The sequence below is a fragment of the Epinephelus moara genome, chromosome 2 (assembly GCF_006386435.1).
Source record: "Epinephelus moara isolate mb chromosome 2, YSFRI_EMoa_1.0, whole genome shotgun sequence".
In the NCBI taxonomy this organism is placed as follows: domain Eukaryota; kingdom Metazoa; phylum Chordata; class Actinopteri; order Perciformes; family Serranidae; genus Epinephelus; species Epinephelus moara.
Genome location: NC_065507.1, coordinates 24628788 through 24639245, shown reverse-complemented (window position 1 = coordinate 24639245; position 10458 = coordinate 24628788). Strand labels below are relative to the sequence as shown.

The 10458-nt window shown below is 38.9% G+C and overlaps 1 protein-coding gene across 1 annotated transcript in view; it reads right to left on the bottom strand.

The window, feature by feature from the left end:
* LOC126401529 (extracellular calcium-sensing receptor-like) overlaps positions 1-8462 on the bottom strand; it is a 13598-nt gene extending 5136 nt beyond the window's left edge. The window contains exons 1-7 of the mRNA XM_050062872.1: positions 8269-8462; positions 7744-8044; positions 6046-6840; positions 5720-5947; positions 5418-5541; positions 4464-4905; positions 3962-4423 (exon numbers count right to left, since the gene is read on the bottom strand). Coding sequence (XP_049918829.1) covers positions 3962-4423; positions 4464-4905; positions 5418-5541; positions 5720-5947; positions 6046-6840; positions 7744-8044; positions 8269-8300 — 2384 coding nt within the window. The 5' untranslated portion in view covers positions 8301-8462. The remainder of the gene's footprint in view (positions 1-3961; positions 4424-4463; positions 4906-5417; positions 5542-5719; positions 5948-6045; positions 6841-7743; positions 8045-8268) is intronic.
* Between the last annotated feature and the right edge of the window lie 1996 nt (positions 8463-10458).

The window sequence follows — 10458 nt, the reverse complement described above, 5'->3', positions numbered from 1 at the left end:
GGACCGCAACAGGAAGATGATTCCACAGGAGAGGAGCCTGATAGCTGAAGGCTCTGGCTCTTGATCTACTTTTGGTAACTACAGGGACCATACGTAACCCTGCATTCTCAGAGCGCAGTGTTCTGGTGGGATAATATGGCACTATGAGCTCACTAAGATATGACGGAGCCTGACCATTTAGAGCTTTATAAGTTAGGAGTAGGATTTCAAATTCAGTTCTGGATTTTACAGGGAGCCAGTGCAGAGAAGCTAAAACAGGAGAAATATGATCTCGTTTCTTAGTTCCTGTTAGTACACATGCCGCTGCATTCTGAATTAGCTGGATAGTTTTTAAAGACTTATGAGAGCTACCTGATAATAGAGAGTTACAGTAATCCAGCCGAGAGGTAACAAAAGCATGGATCAATTTTTCTGCATCTTTTCGGGTCAGGATAGGCCTAATTTTCGCAATATTACGCAGATGAAAAAAAGCAGCTCGTGAGGTTTGTTTTAAATGGGAATTAAAAGACAAATCTTGGTCAAATATTACTCCGAGGTTTCTTACGGTAGTGCTGGAGGCCAGAGCAATGCCATCCAGAGAAAACTATGTCATCAGATAAAGAGCCTCTGAGGTGTTTGGGGCCAAGAACAATAACTAAACATAAGGAAATTGGAGCTCATCCAGATGCATTTTCTTGTTTTCCTCTTATTTTGCTTTATTTGGGACATTCCCAGGCACAGCATGCATGTGAGGTCAGGACTTTAAGAACAGGTAGCAACCAGGTGCCAGACCACACAGTGCCAAAAAAATGCAATTATAGGGATGCGAACACTTGGTTTTTCAATTTCACTTTCACCAGCAAAACTGTTTACAAATAGTAGCTGACAATTCATGCTTAATACCTTGAAATTCATATCTTATTAGATAAGAATATTCAATTGTGCTGTACAAAGGTTTCCCCTTTTGGTAACATTTTATATTAAGGTACTGAAATAAGCGTTAATAAGCACCAATTAACAGTTAATGACCACTTAAAAGACAGAATAAGATGTTTATTACCATTAATAAGACTATATAAGTGTTAATTATAGCATAATTAACACAGTTATTATTGCATATAGGAGTATTATAAGCACTTAATAGAAACTTGATAACAGTTTATAAAGCTATCCTAAATATTAATTAATAAGATGTCTATTTACATTAATTATGATTTATAAGGGTTAATTAGATATAGCAATAATAACTCAGTCAGTTATGCTGTAATAAACACTTAGTCTAGTCTTATTAATGTTAATAAGCATCTTATACCATCTTATAAGTGCTCATTAACTGTTAATTTGTGCTTATTAAGCATTATTTTAATACCTTAATATAAAGTGTTACCCCCCTTTTTATAATAATATTGGTACAATTTATACTTGAATTTATAATTGTAATTTAAACAAAACATAAATGAAAAATAATGCAGGATGAAGCTGATATAAAGATTAGAAAATTAGACTTATTAGGCATACTGAAAGGGCCCACAACAATAAAGTGTTGTTAACGATGCATTGACTGATGTTTTTTGTTTTGTGACCTCTTGGGAGCAGAGAAACAAGCTTTGCATAAGGCATTTACCTTATAACATTGATATGGCTATCATATGAGCAATTATATGTGCTAATTTATTTACACATAGAGAAAACACAGTGCACTAATAGCATTCATTTGGAGTTAATTTCGTGTCTACCTGATTAATGTTAACTCCAACACTGACTCTTCTTTGCTCTGTCTTGCTCTCCAACATCTTGTCAGCTGCTAAATGCTCTACTTTTTTATTTTTATTTTTTTTGTTAAAGTTATTTTTTGGGCATTTTGCCTTTAATGGACAGGACAGACAAGTGTGAAAGGGAGAGAGAGAAGGGGATGACATGCAGCAAAGGGCCACAGGCCGCTGCGGCAACAGCCTTGTACATGGCGCCTGCTCTATCCACTAAGCCACCGACGCTCCAGTGCTCTACTTTTTTTAACCAGTAAGTTGCAAACTGCTGTTAGGCAGGTGAAGGAGGGCATCAACCTCAAGGGAGAAGTCTTCTGGCCTTGGTTGTCCAGTGGTCTCCTGAAGCAACAGACAAGTCAAGTACTGGGGGGGTAAAACTTTGGAACTTGCCAAAGCAAAATCCTGGGTGTGGAAAGAGTTTAAAGAGGCTTTGTAGATGGACTTAAGGGAAGTTCAGGCAAACCCTCTGACGACTCAGGAGGAACTCAGGCATTTTCGCTCACACTGTTTTTGGCAGGGGAGGAGAATTGCAAATCTGGACGGGGGATGTTGATGAACTGTGGAGAGAGCATTTTGAGGACCTCCTGAACTTAACCAGCATGTTGTCTGTGGAGGAGGCAGCGTTTGAAGGTTCAGGTATAACCTCAAACATATCTTTGAGAATAGTCTCTCAGGTGGTCAAGAAGCTCCTTTATGGAAAGGTGCAAGTTGTTGGTGAGATTTGCCGGAGATGTTGAAGGATCTGAACATTGTTGGGCTGTCTTGGCTGACAAGCCTCCTGTTGGGGCAGTGCCTGTAGAGGGCAAACTTTATTACAGGGTGCTGGAAAGGAGGCTCCAGCCAGTTGTCAAACTTCATTTCAAGAAGGAGCAATGTGGATGTCATCCTTGCCATGTAGGGCTTTTGTATACCATGACCCTTTCCCCAGCCAACAAGCTATGTAGTCCATATATAACCAAAGTATTCTCAGCAAAAAACACATTGTCCTAGGTTTTGGCCTCTGCCAGGGTTGTTCTTCTTGGCCAAATCTGTTTCTGATATTCATGGAGACAATCTCAGGTCCAGTGAGTGTCCAGTTTGGGTTCGTCCAAAATCGTGTTTCTGTTCTTTGTAGATGATGTTTTTCTTTTGGCTTCACAAGACTGTGATGACCCAAGTGCGAAGCGAATGGAATTAGAGTCAGCATCTCTAGGTCTGAGGCCATGGTTTGCTGCTGAAAAATCGTGGATTGTTCCCTCTGGACTGGAATTGAGTTATGGCCCCAAATGAAAGAGTACTTGGTGTCTTGTTCACATGAGAGGGTAAAATGGAGCGTAGGATAGACAAGTGGATTGGAGCAGCATGATGGTGACATTGCCAAGCCATAAGGCAAGACTTTTAATTTAGCAATGAGTCGACGTTTTAACCCTTACCAATGGTCTTGAGCTTTGGGTGGTGAATGAAAGAATGAGATTGTGGATACAAGTAGCTTCAAGACTGGGTGAAGAGCTTAGACATCCAGAGGGAGCTAAGAGTAAAGCCAAATCTCCTTTGCAACAAAAAATGCCAGTTAGGGTGGTTGGGGATCTGAACAAGATGCCTCTGGACACCTCTCTTTGTAGGTTTTCCAGGCTTTCCCAACTGGTTGGAGACCCTGGGGTAGACCTGGAACATGCTGGAGGGAGTGCATATCCCTTCTGACCTGGAAATACTAGAAAAACGTTGCCGCAAAAGGGATGCATGAACAGCCTTACTTTGTCTGCTGCCACCATGACGTGGCCTACAGTAAATAAATGGATTGATGGTGAAACTTAAGTACAATTAAGTTTCAATCTGTAAGACCACAACTAAGCAACAGAGACAGGCTACTCTGGTGAGAGGTAGAGTAGAATAATATATCTTTACACTAAAGGAGTTGTTTATGACACTTAGAGCATATCTGTGATTAAGTGTCTGGGCCTGCATGGCCTGCACATGGCTCTCAACATGGAGGAGGCGAAGCGGGCAGCTGGCAGCTAACAGGGGAACAATTTAAAAAAAAAAAGTATATATATATATATATGTATATATATATATATATATATATATATATATATATATATATATGTAGGCCTATAGCTCAAACCATGAAGCTTAATGTGATTGTTTATCAAGTTGTATTAAAGCTGTTATATTTAATTCTTATGTCAAAATTAGAATAGCAATTGCCATAATGATATTTAAATTTTCAAAATGATTTTGATGCCCCCTTCCCCATCATATCTTTTTTTTTGTTCTTTTCAGGTTTCAGTAAGATAATATAACATTTTGGGAAAAAAATACAAATGAGCAGTCCAAAACTGGAGGCCAGAATAGCAAATATCTCCACAGCAACACTGAACTTCCCAGGGGAGCTGACATATGCTGGAATAAAGGTGATCCATACTGCACAGAATATCAGCATGCTAAAAGTGATAAATTTGGCTTCATTGAAATTATCAGGGAGTTTCCGAGCCAGAAAAGCAAGAATAAAACAGAACATGGCCAGAAGTCCAATGTACCCAAGCACAGCCCAAAAGCCTACAGCTGAACCCAGAGTGCACTCTAAAATAATTTTGTCTTTAAACTGTTTAAAGTTCTTGAATGGAAAAGGAGGTGAAATTGTTAACCAGACGATACATATGATAACTTGTACAAAAGTGAATGCCAGAACAGCGAGCCTCTGTAGTGCAGGCCCAAATGAATGCCAGAACAGCGAGCCTCTGTAGTGCAGGCCCAAACCATTTCATCACATTACTACCAGGAAGTGTTGCCCTGAAGGCCATTAACACCACTATAGTTTTCCCCAGAACACATGAGATACAGAGGACAAAGGTGATGCCAAATACTGTGTGTCGCAGCATGCAGGACCACTCAGAGGGCCGGCCGATGAAGGTCAGAGAACACAGGAAACACAGAGTCAAGGAGAAGAGCAGCAGGAAGCTCAGCTCAGAGTTGTTGGCCCTAACAATAGGAGTTTTCCTGTATCTGAAGAAAATGAATGCCACAACAGCAGTGATGCATGTTCCCAGTAAGGACGCTGCAGTGAGCAGTGCTCCCATAATCTCTTTATATGATAGAAACTCTGCCTCCTTCTTTACACAGGCATCTCTTCTCTTATTTGACCAGAACTCAGGGTGGCATTGCACACAGGTGATAGAATCTGAAAAATGATTTTAAAGCAGGTGTTAGACTTGCTCTGTACATTTGATGTTTTTGTCTCTATATTGCTTATTTTCCATGCATTCAAGACATAACGCACATAATAACCAGATAATAAATGGATAGCCATATGACAGTTGAATGGTACCAGCATGAATGATTTGGATTTGTTTAAGCAAGCGGACGAAAAGGTTAGATTCATAAACAGATGTTTTTTTTGTTTTTGTTGTACAGATATTTGTTTCTTAGTAACTAAGCATTGTAACTTTTTTCTTTCAAATGTCAATTTTCAGTCCAACTGCACACACAATTTCATTCCCTCTCGATCTCAACAATTGCAGTTTCAGAAAGAGAGATGTCAAAATCTCAGCAGATGAGACTAAATTTGCCTGCTCAGATACCACAATGACGAGGTGTGAAACAAACTAATGCCTTTTGGTAATTTAAATGAGCTGACCCTTTGATGAACTTTGTTTTAAATATATTTTCTATTGACAAAATAATACACTACACCTGTATTGTTGCTTATCTCTCCCTTTGCACATCTGAAACAGTCATAGCAGCAGACAGGCTTTCCTTTCTGCAGAACCTTGCGAGTTCCTGGAGGACACTTCTCACTGCAAACTGACACAGGCACCTGTAAAAACAAAATGACGATGAGAAATATGTACAGGCATTCACTTTGACAAGATGTTGTCTTTGTAAGGTTCTATTGTGCATTTTGATACATCATTCACAAACATCAGAACACTAATTAGTACCATATGCAATTTTTAACTATTAAAATAGACTGCATAATTATTACAGTGGCTTACCCGTTGTGAGTTGTTTGCCCAAATTAAAGACTTATTTTGCAGATTCAACTGTTTGTCTGCAGGTAAAGATGCATCATAGAAACCAACTGTGACAAAGTCCACAATACCATTTTCTGTTGGCTGCCAGTTTATAATTTCATACTTTGCTGCTGGGTCTCCATTCTCATTAAAGTAAACTTCCTCTCCTTCCTTTGTTTTGAAATGAATCCTTTTTATGTGTTGTAAAATCTAAAAGAATATCCATCAATGTAGATCATTATCTGACACAGTTTTGTAGGCCTGGTAGCGATACACCATGATAGACTGATAATTCATTTATGACTCACCGTATATGGATCTAGCTGCACTTTGTTGTTACATGTCTTACTGCAGCTGAGCATACTATGCAGTGCATGGGCCACAGCATACACTCCTTTATAGACATTGTTAAAGATAGGCATGAGCGACATATCAGTGAAGCTGTTCTGCACTCCAGTCAGATCCTCATGTCCAGTACATTCTCTCTGATTCTCTGCAGCCAACTTTGACTGCTTGAACTTACAGCTGAATAATTTCTCCCAAAACTCTGTAAACATTTCATTACCGGATGAATTGAGAGGCTTAATATCCAACATGAACTCTCTCATGCCACTGACATGTGCTTTGGGGATGGACAGGCCTATGGCACCATCCAGAATGTGATACTTATCCATGGTTGCAGTTTTGGGATCAAAGATCCAGCCCTCACTACCGACCCACTGGTACCCAGTCAAGTTGTGTTGAGACATCTTGTGTATTAGTACAAGAATATCACCGGCGGAGAGGAAAGCGACAATCACCTTGGAAGTGGAAGCCTTGATAATGTCAACTATCTTTTGTATTTTGTCTGGTGGATCTGTTCTAAACAAAGACACAGAGTACTCCAGACAGATGCCCAGCTGCTGGGCTGTTTCTGTGAATATAGCCATGCCATTGTTCCCATAATCATCATTTGTTCTAATAGCTCCAACCCAAGTCCAACCAAAGTGCTTGACCAACTGTGCCAGGGCTCTGCTCTGGTAGTCGTCACTAGGTATTGTCCTGAGGAAGGATGGGTACTTGGTTTTATCACTAAGGCAAGCACAAGTGGCAAAGTGGCTGATCTAAAAGAAAAAGAAAAAAGTAATGATATCCCAAGATAAATATTTGAAATATCAAACATTTACACAGCACACTACAATGTGGTAACACTTTATAATAATCATCACTGATAAATTGTAAATTAATAGTAAAAAAAAAAAAAAACTTAAGTTAGTAGGTATTTTACTGTTAACAAACAATGAAATGCCATAATTTGTTTTGTTTTTAACCATTTCTTGCACACCTTATGCTTTTTTGCCTATTTAAAAATGAATATCCAATTATTACTGCGTTAACACTGTTTACCAGCAATGGAATGACAAAACTAGACATTTGTAACACTTTGTAAATGGTAAATAATTGTTTTGTAAACCTTCTATGGACATTCTGTGGTTTTTCAGTATAATGTTGCAATGCTTGTAAATACTCTACACAATATTTATTAACCATTTAATTAAGTATCAAAAACACAAGTTGTAACTTTATAATAAGCTTCCTAATGATGGGTATAGACAGTTTACAGACTAATCAATAGGCATTAACAATGTACTATAACTATTTGGTCAATCAGTCTAATGTTTTTTTAAACAATTTCATAAGGCTTTACATGTTTACCATCACAGATATTTACCATATGACGCATACAATTATGTAGTTTGTAAAAATAAACTGATAGCCTAAATAAACATAAATAAAAGTATTATTAATAATTAGTAAACAATTTTCAATTATCATTTCATTGTTTGTTAACATTAAATTGACTATTACCTAAAGTTGAATTAATCATTTCTTTTCATGACGGTTATTATAAAGTGTTGCCTACAATTCTTTTAAAAAAAACAAACCTTTGTTTTGACCAGTGAGAAAAAATACAGGATAATAATTTTTTTCACAAGTATATTTTCATTTTGACCAATCTTACTCACCACTGGGATATGAAAGGGTCCAATTACAGTGGCTATAGCCATGGAAGGAGAGGAAGAGGTCTCTCCTATAACGGCCTGCACTTGGGCTGGTCTGGTACAAGATGGTGGTTCTAAGGATGCAGATAACTCCTCATTGCCATTAGCCAAAGCCAGGGTAACCCTCACAGCTCTGGCAATGGAGCGACAAGCATCATAGATCTTATAGCCCAGAGAAATGCCAGGCAGCAGGTCTGTTCTGTTATTAATCTCCTCTATGGCAAAGCGCATAGCCTGGGCATACTGGAAACCTCTGAAATGCAATCTAGATGTCGGCAGATATAAATAGTAGAATTGAAAACAATTTATCCATGGAATAGAAACCGCATCACAGAAAATGAAAGCATCTGATGGTATTTAGACACAAAAAAGAGAATACCTCATATTTTAATACTCAGTTTGATGCCCTTTGCTGTGCCTGTTTTGTGTCTGTACCCACTTTCACTTAGATAATTGAAATCAAAATAGATTTTCTACAGTATAATTTACCTGGTGCATTGCAGTGGCAGTGGCTTGTACATGTAGTTGTCCTGTCTGGTTTTCCAGCTGCTGTGGAAAGAGAAGATTGCCCCTAAGAAAATGTCTCCATCCTTAGATAGCTGGGGGTTCTCAGGATCCCCTCTTCGCCTGCACACCAGCTTCTCAGCCTGAGAGACAGATGCCACCAGCAACAGGTGAAAGAGTGCCCATCCCTTCTCTGGCCACCTCTCTGTGGACATCATACTGTCTATTACAGCTTAACCACTGGGTTAGGATCACATGTAAATGCAAATTAGAAGCTTGCACTGGTATTTATACATTTGGGAGCAGCAAAATAACAAGGTGAGGCAAGAGTTTTCTGTCTTATCTTATTCTGAATATCTTAAAAGGTATACTATACAGGATTTTCCTATCAAAAAAGTGAAAAGAACTAAAAACAATGTATAGACTCATACAAAAGTAATTCTTCATGACAATAATCACTTTTGACCCAATTATAAGTGCATGGCTATGAGCTATTTGTTGGTTTATATTTCAAAAAATATATTATCTGACCTGGAAACACTAGAAAAGGTTGCCAAAAAGGGATGCATGAACAGCCTTGCTTAGTCTGCTGCAATTATAACATGGCCCACACTTTATAAAAAAAAAAAAAAAATGGGTGGATGGATGGACGGATGGATGGATGGACGGTAGGACGGACGGACGGACGGACGGACAGACGGGTGGACGGATGATGAAAGTGAACTACAGTAAAGTTACAAGTTGTAAGATCCCACTAACAGAGACAGGCTAGGATGGGGAAAGGTAGAATGAACTAAGTTACAATTACACCAACTGAAACGGACTTTGATTATTACGTATGTTAATAATGTGGTAGCTCATTTGTTTCACATTGTGTGACCACATTAAAGACTTATTTTGCAGTTTCTGCTGTTTGTCTGCAGGTAAAGATGCACCATGAAGCCCAACTGTGAGAAAGTCCAAAATGCCATAGTCTTCTGGCTGCCAGTTTATACTTCCATACTGAACCACTGGGTCTCCATTCTCAGTAAACCTCATTCCCTTCATTTGTTTTGACATGAATCTTTTTCATGTGTTGTTAAATTGAAAAGAATATGCATCGATGTAGATCATTACCAGACACAATTTTGTGGGCCTGGTGGCGATACACCATGATAGACTGATGATGTAGGCCTCGCTGCCTACCCACTCGTACCCAGTCAAGTTGTGGTGAGACATATTATCTATTAGTATATTCACGTTAGTAAGGGATAGGAAAGAGACAATCACCTTGGAAGTGGAAGCCTTGATAATGTCAATTATCTTTTGTATTTTGTCTGGTGGATCTGTTCTAAACAAAGACACAGAGTACTCCAGACAGATGCCCAGCTGCTGGGCTGTTTCTATGAAGGTGGCCATGCCATTGTTCCCATAATCATCATTTGTTCTAATAGCTCCAACCCAAGTCCAACTAAAGTGCTTGACCAACTGTGCCAGGGCTCTGCTCTGGTAGTCATCACTGGGTATTGTCCTGAGAAAGATCAGGTACTTGCTTTTTATCACTAAGACAAGCACAAGTGGCAAAATGACTCATCTAAAAGAAATTATATCTCAATATAAAGATACAAAATCTCAAATATTATAGAACACAGAGTATTTGCACATATAACACCTTTTTATGATTTTTCTCACCACTGGGATATGAAAGGGTCCAAAGACAGTGGCTATAGCCATGCAAGGAAAGGAAGGGGTCTCTCCCATAATGGCCTGCACTTGGGCTGATATGGTACACAGTGCCTGGGAGGATGCATGTAATTCCTCATTACCATTAGACAAAGCCAGTGTAACCCTCACACCTTTGGCAATGGAGCCACAGACATAGATCTTGTAGCCCAGACAGATGCTAGGTCTGTCCTGTTATTAATCTCCTCTATGGCAAAGCGCATAGCCTGGGTATACTGGAAACCTCTGAAATGCAAACTACAGTGGTGTGAAAAAGTGTTTGCCCCCTTCCTGATTTCTTACTTTTTTGCATGTTTTCCGCACTTAAATGTTTCAGATCATCAAACAAATTTAAACATTAGTCAAAGATAACACAAGTAAACACAAAATGCAGTTTTTAAATGAAGGGTTTTATTAATGAGGAAGAAAAAAATCCAAAGCTACATGGCCCTGTGTGAAAAAGTGTTTGCCCCC